This window comes from Polychytrium aggregatum (assembly GCF_025602895.1).
Source record: "Polychytrium aggregatum strain JEL109 chromosome Unknown BJ171scaffold_25, whole genome shotgun sequence".
Taxonomy (NCBI): domain Eukaryota; kingdom Fungi; phylum Chytridiomycota; class Chytridiomycetes; order Polychytriales; genus Polychytrium; species Polychytrium aggregatum.
The window spans coordinates 143430-159444 of NW_026516227.1; the positions used below are offsets into that span (position 1 = coordinate 143430).

Consider the following 16015-nt stretch of genomic DNA (forward strand, 5'->3'; position numbering starts at 1 on the left):
CGCATGAAGCGCCGGGGTTGATTCCGGTGTGGAGCCAGCAGCGAGGGCGGCCGGCTGTGAGGGCCTGCGGGAGAGCAGGATGCTCAGGAACCCGGGCCATTTGCACAAAAGCCCCCCCCCCGCGGCCATTCTGATCCAGATCGTCGTCTGTCGCTGAAATCGGCCAGCCGCACTCGCCGCCTCGTTATCCATCTGATCCCTCTCCATCGGCCAGCAACCATCGAGCAACCATCGAGCAACCATCGACGAGCAACCATGAGCTCGGAACTCCATCTTTCCACCCGTGCCCTGCACGCCGACCGCTCGCACTCGGGAGTCGATGTTACTTGCCCACTCCACGTCTCGACCACATACGGTAGGTAGCCGCTGCCAGCCGCCGGCTATCTGGTTGCCGACGACCGATCGTCGTGGTTGGCCTTTGACAGCTCGTGGTTGGCCTTTGACAGCTCGTGGCTAACGACGACACCTCTCGCTGCTGCTCCATCCGTGTCTGGACTTGCTCCGTCGAGGCTTGCAGAGTATGGCCAGCTGCTCAACGACCAACGAGCCGTTCAGCAAGGATACCTCGATTCTTTGCCAGAGCCCAGTCCCGGCGCCCAGGCCCAGACCACGGCCAGCCCACATATCTACTCGCGACAGTCGATCGAGTCCCGCGAGCGACTCGAGGTGGTGCTCGGCGCCATCGAGGGACCCGAGGCCCACGCAGTGACGTATGCCTCGGGCCTGGCCGCCATCTATGCCGCCTTTCTCTTCTACCAGCCTCGCAGGGTGTTTATCTCAAAGGAGGGCTACCACGGCACCCACAGCTCGCTCCAACTCTACGCTCGCGGACGGGATCATGTGGTGAGCAGCAGCGCAATTGCAGGGACACTTTTGCAGTCCTCTGAATCGAGACAACCGTGTGTGGGCAAGAACTAACGCCCGAGACCGGGGATGGGGAACACCCCTGCGTCGACAGCAAATCATTCATCTCGAGGACGCCCCCAGTGAATTCCAGCCCGGTGATATGATCTGGCTCGAGTCGCCGCAGAACCCTCGCGGTGAGATCTACGGTATGTCAACGCCATAGCACGCGATGCGATGCATGTCATCCGATGCGATGCATGCCATTCGATGCGGCTCGATTCGAGTGCGCATGGTTCTTCTCAAGAGCCATTTCTCAGTGACCATATGATCGCAACCTCTCCTCGGCAGATGTCGAGTACTATGTCAAGGCCAGACCCAAGGGCGCCATTGTCGCTGTCGACGCAACCTTTTCGCCCCCGCCGCTGGTTTTCAACTTGAAACACGGTATGCGAGCTTGCCCAACAGCATTGGTGGCTTTAGTCTTGCCTCGGCTGCCGTGGCAAGTGACAGAAAGCACCGCCTACCGTGACCAAGTTGCAGAAAGCACCACCACGCCCAACTAAAACTTTGACTACGCTTTGCTCCTCACTGCCGTGGTTTGGTGCTGGGGCGGGGGCAACAACGGACGGACACTAGGTGTCGATGTCGTGATGCATTCGACTACAAAGTTCCTTGGGGGCCACTCGGATCTTCTGGGAGGTTCTCTTGTTGTGCCGTCGTTGGAGACGGCCCAGAAGGTAGCTAGCTGCTGCAACGACGATGGTATTGGTCCGCGGGGGCCTCGGGTCGACTGCTGCCAATACCGCATGCATGGGATCGCCGTCCCCTGGACGCAGGTGACTTTGGCGGGCTGACTCGTACTGACTCGTACTGACTCGATATGGATGTGGGACCTGGATAGCTCCGAGCGGATCGCACCGCGCTTGGATCGGTCATGGGCAATATGGAGGCTTGGCTGCTACTTCGTAGCTTGAGGTAAGAAGCGTGCGGAGCCGTGGGGCCAACAGCAAGTGGGGGGAGGGGGCAGGGCTGGACTGGTTGTCCTCAGTCGGCTTTGGCTTTGATCGGCTTTGGCTGTGAAGGCATAGGGCAGTTGTGCTTGGTGGGGCTGGTGTCATCTGGCGCACATGGGCGAGGCGATGCACCATGGAAATATGGAGCAGCCCAGGGCATGGACATCAGCATCGGCGCAATGATGTACATCGACATGGGCATCCGGGGTCTGCGTCAGCGTATATACACAGGTGCAGGGCCACCGAACAGCCGACGATCCAGCGTGATCAACGCCGATGCAGATGTCCATGCCCTGGGCTGGTTTATCGGGCAGCGCCGCCACGACGACTCACAGCCGACTGCTGCAATGCTCTGCTTCAGATCTCTCAATGTTCGCGTGTTGCAGCAGTCCCGCTCGGCCACGGCGATTGCCCAGTGGCTGAACAGCCGTCTGGATGGGACGAACAACAACCCCGAGGACGACTGCCTCAGCATCGTCGAGAAGGTCTGGCACGGGTCGATTCCCGGGCATCCTGGCCATGAGGTCGCCAAGCGGCTCGGAATGGGACACTCGGGCGTATTCTCGGTCGAGGCAAGTGTCTGGCGATGGCGGTGGCGATGGCGGTGCGGTGCGGCGTGGTGGTGGATGGTGGAGATGCATGCTCGGATGAGACAATATGCGCTGTCCGGGATATTGCCGCTGGCTCGCCTGGCCTACGCTTGCACTCTGTATCGAGAGACCGGCTGACGCTCGAACTTATGCTTGAACCACGCCGCACGCAACTCGGCCCGCCTGTGCATCTGCAATCGCTCTGCGTTGGTATCCGCCCCTCTTGCCGCTCCGCGTCTTCGGCTCGACATGATATCGGACATCCGTCCACCCGGATCCCCCCTTCGCTGGGCCCCACACAGCTCACCAACGCCAGCTTTGCGCGTGTCCTTCCCAGGCATCTGCGTCTGTTCGTGAACGCCACGAGTCTCGGCGGCGTCGAGTCGCTGATCGAGTGGCGGGCCGTGCAGGACCCGCAGATCAGTCCCAAGCTCTGTCGGGTGTCGGTGGGCCTGGAGGACGTCGAGGACCTCAAGCACGACCTGCGCCAGGCCTTTGGGGCGATTCTCCGCGAGGCGGCGTCATCGTGAGCAATCCCTGCTGTGGCTGGCAGTTGCGAGCCGTTGCTGCCAGCCAGTGCCGCAAGCCATCACTGTGACCAAGCAGAGGTTGCACGAAGGCCGCACAGACAGAATAAATGTTCCGCCGATTGTGCCCAAGCCACCCGCCAGCCTTGTTTGTGTGGGCCGCGCAGCCTCCGGCAGCAAGGACGCGGTCGCGCGGGGGCGCTGGTGTGCCAGGGCCGCGCCTTGCGCTGCTGCGATTGGTCCGATCTCGCGCTTGTCACGCCAGGATGTCGCCTGTTACACGGTTCTCACTGTGGATTCACCGCCAGGCAAGCATTCGGGGTGGAGAGCAGTCACTGCAGATGCGGCCTCGACCCCAAATGCATATGCATGGTCTGCGGGCCAGCAGCGGGCCAGCAGCGGAGACAGCGGTTGGAGACAAGCGGCGAGAGGGACATGTTCAATCGAAGTGCTCGGTCGAAGTGCTCGGTCGAAGCGTTCGGTCGAAGTGCCCGGTCGATATGTCGCCGCCTCTCACCAGCACGGTGTTTTGTCTGCCAGGGGCTGCTGGGATGTCTCTCTCCATCGGCACAGCAGCATGCGCTGAATGTTCTCCCGACGAGACCAGCACACCCTCTAAGGCTGCCCTTGCGATGGGAGGCCGGCGCTCCCCGGCCCCGCACAGCGCAGGGATCTGCCGACGCAGATGCGCTTGTCTGCGAAGGAGCTGTTGCACCGAGACTGAGCTAGGGCGAGAACAAAAGCAAGAGCAAGAGCGGGTGCGGGAACAAGATCCAGCACTGCATTAGAACAACACGACCGTTGAACAACACGACCGTTGAACAACACGGCATTTGAACATCACCGCAGTCGACATCACCGCCCACCAGCAGCAACAACAACAGCAGCAGCAACAACAGTATCAACAGCAGTATCAACAGCAGTAACAACATCTGCGGCCGCGTGCGGTCCCGTCGCCTGGACACACTTGCAAACAGACCCGCCGTGGCCTCTCGCCCGCTCTCGCCCGCTCTCGCCAGCAGCACGGGGCCGGCCCTGCCCCCAGCAACAAACACCGCTGCCGCCGCCGTATCTCGGCCTGCCTTGCAGCGTCCCCCACTCCCTCCGCGCTGCCCCGCCCATGCCCACCCAGCCGAGCCGTTGTTTTTTTTTCGCCTCCTTGCCGACCCCCCAGCCAAACCATCCAGTGCCTCATCGACTCTTTCTGCTGATATAAAGCCTGTGTGTTCTCCGACAGCCCTCCTCTTTACTGACGGCTTCCCTCCTGCCAAACTCCCGTCTTTATCTTTCCGACTTGTCCCAGTCCATCTCTCTGGCCTCACCACATAGCGCCTGCCGGGCTGCCTGTACCATTCCTGCTGAGTCGATAGCGTCTGCTGTCTCCGTTCCCCTCCCCCTCGCTCTGCATCTGCCGTCTCCCACGCCAGCATGTCCTCGGAGCAGAGTCTGCTGCCTTCCCATCCCGAGGGACCTCCCGATCCAAGCGCGGCTCCGCGACGAACTCCCCTGCACTTTGTCCAGCAGCCGCATCAGTCTATCCCGCCCCCGCCGGGTTATTTGGTTCCTCCTGTCAACTCGGGTGCTCCGGCCCTCCAGTCGCCGGGTGACAAGCCCCTCGATGTTGTCTCGCCCACAGACTCGGACCTGAATGCTTACGGCGTCCGCCAAAAGTCCCTTACCCGGTCCAATGCTGCTCGCCACAACTCGGTCATCTCTAGCAGAACCAACGCCAGTGTCCGCTCCAATCGCAGCAACTTTGGCCAGTCTGTCCATGGCCTGGCCAAAGAAGAAAACGCCGAACACTTTGACTGGAACACCCTCGGTCGCTCCTCAACCCACGGAGCCTCCTTCTCGCGGGGCCACGCCTCCATCCGCTCTGGCCTCGACCGCCAGAAGACCCGCAAGACCGAGGTCTGGACCATCGTCAAGGTCACCTGGACCGTTCTGTTGTGCCTGGCCCTCATCACCCCGTTGATCGTCAGTAAGTTGACCACCGTGCGATGCAGTGCAGTGCAATTCAATGCAGTGCGGTGCGATGCAATGTCCGGTCTGCACCGCATCCTGCTGTCTCGCCCCTGGGTGTTTCGGCGCATGGCCACATCCTTTGTCGGTGGCGAGAACGAGACGACAGCCACCCGTCCCTGGCAGTCCAGCCCCATTTTGGATTCATATGCCACGCCAGCATCCCCCCTGCTGTGCCTCGCCGGCCGTGCTCGCCGCTTCACCACACCACACCGCTCCTCCAGACTAACGCTTGCCCTTCCCCCATCCAGGTTATGCCCTGCGAATCGCCATCATCCCCTCCCGCTATGTTACCCTCGGTCTCTACGGTATCCTCGTCCTGGTCCACTACACTGCTCAGCTCATCTTTGCAACCCTCAACCGCAGATGGGTCCGGCGGCTGGTCGAGAAGCGACCAAGTGACTGGGTCGGTGTCAGCACCGGCCTGCTCATTGTCGGATATCGCGAGGACCCCGAGCTCTTCCGCCAGTGTCTCCGATCTGTGCGTGAATTGAACTACGAGAATCTGCGAGGTAAGCCCCGGCTGTCTCCCCCACCTCATCGAGTGGCCCTGGCTGTTTGGTTCAACCAGCCCAGTATGGCATTCCGCTCGCTTGACATCTCCCTCCCCTTCACGCATCCTGCATCCTGCATCCTGCCTCTGACTCCCTCTGGTCTGCCTTGGCACAGAAATCATCGTCGTCGTCGACGGCGACAACGAGGACGACCGATACATGGGGCAGATCTTCCAGGAGGTCTTTGTCCACGACGATGCCACGCTCCTCTACCCCGGCTTTGCGATCGCCGATGTTGACCAGAACGACCCGCGCATCCAGGAGCTCTACGCCGACGCCCAGAAGGCCAAGGGCCCCATTTGCATCCTCCAGTGTACGTCACTGTCTCTGCTGCTTCCTGCTAGTGACCCCATCGCCGCTCGTGCCAGGTTGCAGACGGCTGGATAGCCCATCTTGACCCACATCATTCCACTCCTGACTCGCATTATCCCAACTCACCCAACCATACTGTTCCACCCCACCAGCCCACGGAGGCAAGCGCCACGCCATGTACACCGGCTTCCAGATCCTCATGAACGCCCTCCCCGTTGACTCGGTTGTCGTCACGGACTCAGATACCGTGCTCGATCCCGAGTCGGTTCGTGAGCTGGCCTTTATGCTGGAGGACCCCAAGGTCGGCGCCGCCACGGGCGATGTTCAGATCTGGAACGACGTCAACTGGCTCTCGTTTTTGACTGCCCTCCGCTACTGGTATGCATTCAACATCGAGCGTGCCTGCCAGAGTTTCCACCGCTGCGTCGGCTGCGTCTCGGGTCCCCTGGGTATCTACCGAACCGAGGTTCTCAAGGAGATTGTCGAGCCCTGGGTCACCCAGACCTTCCTTGGTGTGCCTTGCACCTACGGCGACGATCGGCACTTGACCAACCTGACCCTCAAGCTCGGCAAGCGCGTCGTCTACACCCAATACGCCAGCTGTCTGACCGAGACGCCAACCAAGTACATTCGCTGGGTCGTCCAGCAGACGCGCTGGAGCAAGTCCTTCTACCGAGAGGGTCTGTTCAACCTGCGTTGGCTGCACCGACACAGCCCTTGGATGGGGTAAGCCTTGCCCCAGATGATGCCCATCGCGGGCGTTGATTGCACTACGGACCGTCGCTGCGACTCAGCCACTCGATGCGATTTCGTCTCGTCCATCCCAAGACGCAACCAGGCTAACACTGACTCGTAACTGGATTGCCCGATCTCCTGGACAGATACGAGCTCATGTTCCAAGGCATCTACCCGTTTGTTCTGCTCTACATTGTCTTGTACACCCTGTACGCTCGAACGCTGTTCCAGCTGATCGTCTGGGCCAACATCGTCATCCTCATGGGTTTCTACAAGTCGATCTTTGCCTTGATTCGTCTCGGGCGAGGCCCGCTTCCTGCTCTCTCCCTTCTACGGCTATCTGTACCTGTTCGGCTTCATCGTTGGTGAGTCAACACCTCCCCCCTCCCAACCAGCGCAAACCGAGGCATCCCGGGCACCCTGTCGAATGAGCAACGTTGCAATGCTATTCTCTTTGCGTCTGTCTAATGCTCTCTGTGACACTCTGTCGCTGGTTTCTCCTCCACCCACAGCCAAGATTCAAGGCCCTGCTGTTCCTCTGGGATAACGGATGGGGAACGTCGTCGCGCTTTGGTGCTGCCTTGTCCAGATGGCAGCAGGCCATCTTCCCTATCCTGTGGTTCATGATCGTCCTTGGCGGCGTTTCAGTCAATTTGTGGAGATTCTTCACGGACTCGAAGCAGGTCTTTGGCCTCAAGGACATCATCGGCCTTGGCGTCCTTGGCGGGCTCCTCCTCTTCTGGCTTGTCGGGTACAACATCTACCAGTTCCACCGCCGCAGCCAGAGGGTCGACGCCTCTCCGAGTCAATCCGTCTAAAGCACCTTGCCCGAGTGCCCCCCCCCGCGCCAGACTCTGCAGCGCCATTTACCCGTCGATTTTGTATCCTGTGCTCTGGACGGACGTCTTCTCAATCCCTCCCCTCCTTCTGATCATGCGCGCCGTACGGCCGTGACAATCCTCATCGCCATATTTTTCCCGTATCCCTACCTGTCTACGCAATCTCATCTATCGCTAAGCGCAGCGCCCCGTTTGTCTCTTGGCGTTGCTGCCTTAATTTACTCTTCTCATTAGCTGGCGCAGCTATTCCCGCCAGCACACCCGCCTGCCTGCCTACTGCGATCTCCCAACAGTTTTGTCTTGGGCTTTATCATTTTGATTTCTGCAGGGTGAACCATATTCCCCTCATTGCTTGCGTTGCTATCCAGCTCCTCCCACTCCGTATGGAGAGAGAGAGATAAGGCCCTCCTCCTGCCCATCGGCCGCATCGGCTTTTGCAAATGCGCTTCTGACAGCGACCTTCTCCCCCCGTCCCTGAATCGAGCAATAGACAGTCATCCTCTCAATGCGATACTCTGCTCTGTTTCCGAGGACGGGAGAGCCTGTCGTTCGTCAGTGGGGATTTGCGGCTGGTGACTCTCCTGATGGCTTTGATGGTTTTGATGGCTGGCAAAGTACCTCGCGCTCTCTCCTTCATGGCAGCGCGGAAATTAGTTTATAGAATGACGGCTCTCCGTCTCGTCCAAGTTCTCGAGGACCAGCCGCTCCTGGGCTGGCTGGGCCTTATCCACCCGACTTCATTGCTTCCTTCGCTTGTTCGCTTGCTCGTCCTTTTCTCTTCTCACAGCGTTTCCAAAATGAAACGGGACACCCCCGTTTTTAACCAGGACGGTGTTTTTTCTGGAACCTGAATACACTCATCGCATTCATGGCCAAGCAAGTGTGTCCGAGGAGACCGAAGTGGTGATTGCCTTTGGGAATGTCCTCTTGGAAACAGGGGAAGGGATATGCATTCCAGTCCCAGGAGACTCAGGTTTGCTAAGTATTTGAGCAGCTCTTACACCACCAGAGACGCCCACCAGACCGACCCGTCTCCAAGATCCATGTGTGCTCGGTGAACGAGTTCAACACATCTCAGGTGTGCTCACATTGTCGGGAAGCCAAGCGACTCGAGAAGGTCGAGCATCTTGATATCGAAAAACCACACTTTGTCCGGAGCTGTACAAGCTGCCATACGCTGTGGGATCGAGACATCAATGCAGCCAGGAACATGATCTCGGTATGCCAGTCGATCATCGCCACAGGAGATCGACCGGGTGTATTCAAGACTGTGCTCCCGAAACCAACCAAAATCACTCGATTGCCAACCAGGACGGGAAACAATCTCACGGCTTGCTCACTGGAGCCTACAGTCAGTCAGCGGGTTTCAGACATCTGAAGCCAGGAATGGAATCTGTCCCGTTTCTTTCTGGATTGACTGCTCGCCGATATTCCTCCTCCAACTGATTATTGCACTGAGTGAGATGGACCCGCCACTTGCTCTGACTTCTCCCCTGGTCGCGTTGCACCCAAGAACATCACAATGAATTATTTCACGGCCGCTCATCTCGGTCACCCGAAAGTTACGCTGTATGTTGCGCAGAGTTAGGCTGCTGCGCATAGACTCGACTTAGTGTTGTTTGCTGGTATTCGGTATCACCTTGAGCCGACTGTCGGTGATAGGGTACCAGATCCTCATAATATCCCAGAAGTACTTTATCACGTGTCTCATGCTGCGCAGAATGCATTCGATCCTGGATGCATCCTGGATTGTTCCTATTTCCGGCTCCAGCCGGCTCCAATGAAGACAATCTTGGTTCATTTGGCTTCATTCATTTGGATTCCGCTTCCATTTCCATTGGTCGCCCGCCAAACCCCGCGTCCATCCAAACTCGGGTCCTCCGCTTCCCCGCCAGTCCATTGCCTCCGCTGCATGATCCCCACAGCGAACCAATCGAGGACACCTTCCGTGGTCATCGTCCCGCCCTCGCCGTCAAGTCCGCCCGCTCGGCGCCGACACAATCGGCGCGAAGGTGGGCGATTGGCGTGGAGGAATGACCAATTGTATCATTGTATCGTTGTTGGAAGCTCCACTCCGATTACGGACAAGATGTAAAGGACACCATCTGAATCTCTCTGGTTGGAAACCTAGTCAAGCGCGGCTGTGTGTCAGTGAGATGGCATAACCATTCGCCACACAACCGACTTTCGCATCGCCAGATGTCTTCCCACGACTGATTGAGCATGGGAGAGCATTTGGGGTTGAGTCACCACCGATTTGGGGTTGAGTCCCTCCAATCCTGGGTCGAGCCACCCCGATCACACCGCCATTTTCACGCTCACATCCCTGTCTTGAGCCTCTCGGCGATTTTTGAACAGGGTCACTTCCCCAACCAGCCCGCAAAGACGGGCTCCTGCTCTCGGGTATAAATGCCACACCTTCGTCCTGCTGCTTTCTTCCCTCATCTCGCCTTGATCTGATCATCGCGCTATTGTACGATAAAGAGAAGTCTCTGCTCTGACCAGTACCACTGGCAGGCACCCAGCATCCTCTGCCCCCATGCCTCCGAAGCGTAAGGGTACCGGTGATGGCCAGCCTCGGCCACCCAGGCCCAAGAAAGCCAAGTCACAGTCGGAGCCTGTCTCTGGTTCGTATTCTGATCTCACGCATGCTTGTTTCTCTGTTGCTCCGTCGCTCACCACCACTGCTTCTGCAGATCCAATGGATGTCGATCCCACCGAGCCTGGTCCATCTACTTCCTCGAGTACCGGCAAGCGATGTCGCCAGTGCGATGGTACCGATCACGAGCGAAGCAACACTAGCAAGTGTCCAAAATACCGGCCCCTCAAGAGTTCTGTCGTCCCACTCGTGGATGGAAGGTCATCCGCCCCTCAGTTCAGCTGCTTCAAGCAGACCATGGATGGCTGTTGTCTCAATCCCGCTCTCCGCGACAAGATCCAGGCCACCGTCGAGGCCATGACCCAGATCCAGTTCGAGGCATCCAGGCTGCTCAACCTACATATCCTCCGGTGCATCGAGCAGGATCTTCCCGTCCCCGTCATCTCCAAGTCCACCCCTGCTTTCGTTCGCCAGTGCTTCAAGATTGTCCAGGCCGATGCCCTCTCGCCGACCGGGGACAATGAGAAATACAACAAGCAGCTGGTTGATTCCTTTGGCATCTACCAGTCCGTCCGACACCCTGGCTTGCCTCCGGCCCTCGTCTACCTTCAGGAACTAGTGGACACCTCATCGGCATTGCAGTTCAGTCCTATGCCACCAACTGAACCACCCGCCTCAACCTGGCCTACTGGAGACTCCTTCGTCGCTTCTGTGCTGCTGTCTTTCCTGCCAACGAGCACAGAAGCGACGAATGAGTCTCCTGTAGGCCAGGTTGAGGTGCGTCGTGCAGTTGGTGGCATAGGACTGGACTGCAATGCCGATGAGGTAGTGACGAGCACCATCAGGCAGACGAGGGGCCGGAGGCAGGTCTGCGTGCCGAGTGGTCTGGTAGTCGCCAAAGGAAGCGATCAGCTTCTGCTCGTTGTATTTCTCATTGTCCCCGGTCGGGGAGAGCGCACCGGCCTGGACGATCTTGAAGCACTGGCGGATGAATGCAGGGGTGGCCTGGATCTTGCCTCAGAGGTCGGGATTGAGCCACTCGTTGTACTCGTTCTTCCAGAAGAATCTATCCATGGTCTGCTTGAAGCAGCTGTATTGGGGGTCGGATGTCCTGCCATCTTCCATGAGAGGGACAGCGGGGCTCTTGAGGGGCCGGTAGTTGGGACAAGCCTTGCTCGAAGCCCGAGAGTGACCTGGGAGCTGGCATGAAGCAACAGACAGGACCAGTGGCCGTTGTAGCAGCAGCAGTGTCGCTCGAGGGACCGGGTTCGGTGGTGTCGACATCCATCGACTCGGCAGGAAGCTCGTGGGTGTGGGTGGCATGGCCCTGGTTGCGGAGCGTTTGGGCCTGGGTGGCCGAGGCTGGCCATCACCGGTACCCTTACGCTTCGGAGGCATGGGGACAGAGGGTGCTGGATGTCTGCCAGTGGTACAGGTCAGAAGCAGAGACTTTTTTTATCGTACAATGGCGCGATGATCAGATCAAGGCGAGATGAGGGAAGAAAGTAGCAGGACGAAGGTGCGGCATTTATACCCGAGAGCAGGAGCCCGTCTGTGCGGGCTGGTTGGGGAAGCGACCCTGTTCAAAAATCGCCGAGAGGCTCAAGACAGGGATGTGAGCGTGAAAATGGCGGTGTGATCGGGGTGGCTCGACCCAGGATTGGAGGGACTCAACCCCAAATCGGTGGGGACTCAACCCCAAAGAAGTTCTCGATGGGATTGAAGTCGGGTGAAGCAGGTGGGGTGAAGATCACTGACCATCCTCGGCGCTCGATGCAGTCCAGGACAGCCCTTGTCTTGTGCATGCTGACATTGTCCATCACAACCACAGAGTCGTCTGGGAAGCTCGCTCGCTCAAAGAACTCGACCATCGAGTGTGTCTTGAATGATGTGGGGATATACATGCGATGCAGCACACCAGAGTGGTTGATGGCAAATGCAGCCGAGACAGACTTGTGTTTCATGTGATTGCGCTGGCGAAGCGGAGCACCCTTCGGTGAGTATCCGTAGAGAGGAAAATGGATCTCCTGATCCCTGTCTCATCGACAAAAACGAATCGCCGCGGGGTCAATGGAGCGGACCTGGTCCCTGAACTGTGCCACTCGCTCATCCAGTCGCTTGGACTTGTAGAGGTGTGTTGCCCTCTTGTGTGAGAGACCTGCTCGGTGGATGGCAGTGTGGCAGAGTGAGAGTGATACTTTCCTCTGGAGGATGGACTCGAGCTTGCATCGCAACACAGGACCAGTCTGGAACGGGTCCTGTTCAATCAGGGTGCGGATGACTGGACATGCCTGCTCAAAGAAAGTGGATCTGCGAGCTGGGACCCGGGATGGGTCATCCAGCTTGCATCCTCGGTGCCATCGATGGATGGTGCTCTTGGATACACTGAATATGGAGGCGAACTTGCGCAAGCTGCGGAGCAGCGATGCGGAAATCGAGGGTGCTGTGCTTGGCCATGGTTGCAATGAGTGGGTGGGTGGGTGTATTCAGGTCACAGAAACACCCTGTCAGGTCACAGTACCAGGGTGTCCCGTTTTTTATTGGATTGCCATTATTCTCGCACGCGGACTCGTCCATCCACCGGCCGATTCCATCCGTTCTTCCTCGTGGCCTGCGTCCAGCCCCGCAGTCCCGCCGAGGTCCTTAAAACCCCCACCGGGTCTCTGCCCAGCATTCCGCACCATCGTTCGCTCTCCGTCTCTGTCTCCCTTCTCTCGCTCTCCACAGCACCAGACACACGTCTCCCGGGCCATGCGTCTCTTCAATCTCACCACCGCCAAGGTCGAGGAATACGATGTTCTCGATCCCAGCAAGCTGCCCAAGTTCGCCGCTGTCTCCTATGTCTGGGCCGATCCCAAATCGTCCTCAGCCGCCGGCTGGCAGACCATGGCCATGCCAATCGGACCTGACCAGTCTCCCGCCCCGCAAAGCCAGCTCTCGGCTCCACCAGTCTCCCGCCAGCGGTCCTCCTCGCCGTCCCGTCTTCCCGCCCAGCCGCAGACCCAGCAGCGCCAAAGTGCCGCCACCTTCACGTCGCCCTGGAAAATCTTCAGCTGCTCGTCGCAGGAGCTTCTGGGCGCCATCACAGCAATTAAGAAGGCGCTGACCGAGCCCTCGGATCTCAAGAATGCCAGCGAGACCATCGAGGAGCCCCCGGTTCCGAAAGCGACGCACATCTGGATGGATGTCCTGTGCATCAACCAAGGTATGCCTCTCTGCCGTCCGTCCGACTGACGCTCCCAGATGGCTTGTCGTCCGCACCACACCTCGACTCGGTGTCCGCTCTGCCTGCGTAGAGTCTTGCAGAAGACCGCAAGCTCCATCCCCTCGCTCCACATTCACACACACACCCAGCGAGTGCTGCTTCGCTAATCTCGCATTCGTTTCTGTCTGCAGACTCACTCGAGGACAAGCAGAAAGAGGTCCAGAACATGCGATTCTACTACGGAAAGGCAGCGTGCGTCTTCACCTTCCTGGATGTCCTTGGAGTGCCGAGTCTGCCGGTGACCCCCAAGGGCCCCGCCAAGTGGTTCACACGGCTGTGGACGCTCCAGGAGTGCATTCTTCCCGACAATCTATTCATCTACGTTGATACTCCTTCCCAGGGACCCCGGTGGCTGTCCCGATCGACGACCTGTGCTCTCATCGCCGGTCTCGGCAGCTTTGGCATTTGGTCTCCTCCCTCCGAGGAAGCTGCCACCGTCGCTGCCCAGCAACTCCAGGCCCTGGCCATCCGCTCGCCGTCGATCCACACCATCATTCCGCTTGCCATGTGCCGCAACGTTCGATTCAAGCACGACCGCTTCTACGGCATCATGGGCCTGCTGACCGAAAAGTGGGTCAGTCACTCAAAATTCAACTACGATCTCAACAAACCCGCAGAGCATGCTGCCTCCCAGTTTGCCCGCGCGCTCACACCCCAGGGCATCGAGGCCTTTGCCCTGTTTGCACCGTCATACGCCAACATCTCGTCGGTGCCGCAGATTGTCAAAAGCGTCGTCAGTGCCACTGGTGGGTCCAGCGCCGAGAAGAAGCCCCAAGCCCCTCCCGTCGCTCCTGCTGCTGGCCCGGTGACCCAGCCTCCGTCGCCCATATCGCCGGCTGCAGTGCTGCCGACCATAGCCCAGGTGCAGGAGGTTGGCTCGCGGGGGCTGTCGACCCTGGTTGCCAGCGCAAGAGATTTGACAACGTCTGCATCGGTTGCTGTCAGCACCTCGACGCCAACTACTGCACCAGTTGCGGCCAAGACAGCGACGGGGCCTCCCGCTGCCAAGACCCCAATTGCAAATCCCACAGCTGCCAAGACCCCAGTTGCAAATCCCACAACTACCAAGGCTCCTACTTCAACTTCCACAACTGCCAAGACCCCAATTGCAAATCCCACAACTGCCAAGGCCCCAGTTGCAAATCCCACAACTACCAAGGCTCCTACTTCAACTTCCACAACTTCCAAGACCCCAGCTGCAAATCCCGCCGCTGCCAAGGCTCCAGCTGCACCGCAGGTCGCCAAACCCACTTCCACCAACCCCACGGTCAAAGCGCCGGCTCCATCAGCCAATGCGGGCAAGCCTGCGGTATCCCCGCCCTCAGCCCCCGCCCGAGCTGCAGCAACAGCCAAAGCTCCAACACCAGCACCAGCACCAGCACCAGCTACAGTCCCAGCCATATCCATCACCAAACCGCCAGTTGCTGCACCCGCCACGGCCGTTGCCCCGGCTGCCGATACCAAGCCAGGCGAGACCCAACCTGCAGTTGACAACCAGTGCCCGGACACCACGCTCAATCAAGAGTTTTCGTGGTTCGCCAAGTTCTCCACCCATTCGTATATCGTCGGAGGCGTCCCCATTGTCCTGCCGCGTGAAGAGGCCCTTTATTATCTCGAGACGGGACAGCTCCATCAGCAACTCGGCACCGAGTCCCCCAAGAGCACCGTCAGCTACCGGGTCACCTCCCGCGGCGTCGAGCTCACCGGCACGGTGACCAACCAGATTGCAGCGGTCCAGAACCTCGAGGGCGTTGCCACAAAGTCCTTCGAGTATATTGGCGAGCGGTTCGAGAAGGCCAACTACATTGCCGACATTGCGATGCTCCTCGTGGGCTTCCATGTGCCGAAGCAGACGGTGCTCTGGGGACTGGGCGAGGCCGGCCGGGCCGTCCAGCAGCCCACTGAAGACCAGACAACAATCTCGGGCGCTTGGAAGAGCTTCCGAGGCTGGGTCAAGGACACGGTCATCAAGTCCAGCATTCCTCTCCTGGAGATGCTCGACCGAGTCATCTTCTCGGGTTACTACCCGAGCATCGTTGACACCTACCAGATCTCCCTCGCCAACGGCAGCGTCCTCATCGGTCGGCTGACGCCCTCGCCAGAGCTGCTGGAAATGGCCGAGTGCCAGCGGAAACGCGAGCAGTGGGAGCAGGACGACGAAGATGCCCGGCCTGCTCCTCCCAAGCCCTTTGGCAAGAAACTGTATCTGACCTACATCAAGCGGAGTGTGTACTCGGTCACGGGCTGCGCTGAAAACAAGACCGACCTGTATACACTCTGCTGCCAAGAGGGCGAGTTTGACGGCCAGAACCTGCGGGCCCGCAAGATCGGTGTCTTCCACGCGACAGAGATCGTGTCCCCCAAGAAGACCAGCACGTTCGATATCAAAAAGGTCATCATCGTCTGAGCCATGTTGATCCTCGGCGAGGGCGCGTATGATGGTTTGTATGAAGGGCTTCAAGAATACCTGGCCGAGCAGCGAGAAGTGTGTTGGTGCGGAGCGCCGCTGCATCGGCCTTTGCTGCTTGTAGGCATCATCCAGATACTCCAAGGAAGGTGAAGCAGCCCCGCGTGCGCCCGGGTGCAGCTCGAATACACCTTCTTTTCTCTGTAATAACGGCATATGCAGGCCGACGCTGGGACGCTTGCACTGGGTCGTGGGTCGCAATCGCCACCGCCCGGGGCGGTCCACCCTCCTGGCTCACCTCTGTCC

The 16015-nt window shown here is 59.0% G+C and overlaps 3 protein-coding genes across 3 annotated transcripts; all 3 read left to right on the forward strand.

The window, feature by feature from the left end:
• Positions 1–2: 2 nt before the first annotated feature.
• On the forward strand, positions 3–3108 carry BJ171DRAFT_510149 (Cys/Met metabolism PLP-dependent enzyme-domain-containing protein). Its single transcript, XM_053111464.1, is given in 9 exon segments — positions 3–212; positions 224–355; positions 518–843; positions 959–1052; positions 1195–1290; positions 1483–1583; positions 1748–1821; positions 2221–2431; positions 2752–3108. 8 exon segments carry the CDS (start codon positions 256–258, stop codon positions 2977–2979), a joined length of 1230 nt encoding a protein of 409 aa, XP_052965347.1. The 5' UTR covers positions 3–212; positions 224–255; the 3' UTR covers positions 2980–3108.
• Positions 3109–4404: 1296 nt separating this feature from the next.
• Positions 4405–7744, forward strand: BJ171DRAFT_624254 (nucleotide-diphospho-sugar transferase; the record flags this gene model as incomplete). The annotated part of the gene is made up of 6 exons (XM_053115474.1): positions 4405–4957; positions 5250–5510; positions 5668–5865; positions 6017–6590; positions 6746–6941; positions 7112–7744. The coding sequence occupies 6 exons, from the start codon at positions 4405–4407 to the stop codon at positions 7415–7417; spliced, it is 2088 nt and encodes a 695-aa protein (XP_052965348.1). The 3' UTR covers positions 7418–7744.
• Positions 7745–12503: 4759 nt separating this feature from the next.
• BJ171DRAFT_568988 (uncharacterized protein) lies at positions 12504–15917 on the forward strand. The gene is made up of 2 exons (XM_053113547.1): positions 12504–13242; positions 13434–15917. Exons 1-2 carry the CDS (start codon positions 12789–12791, stop codon positions 15707–15709), a joined length of 2730 nt encoding a protein of 909 aa, XP_052965349.1. The 5' UTR covers positions 12504–12788; the 3' UTR covers positions 15710–15917.
• Positions 15918–16015: the final 98 nt, after the last annotated feature.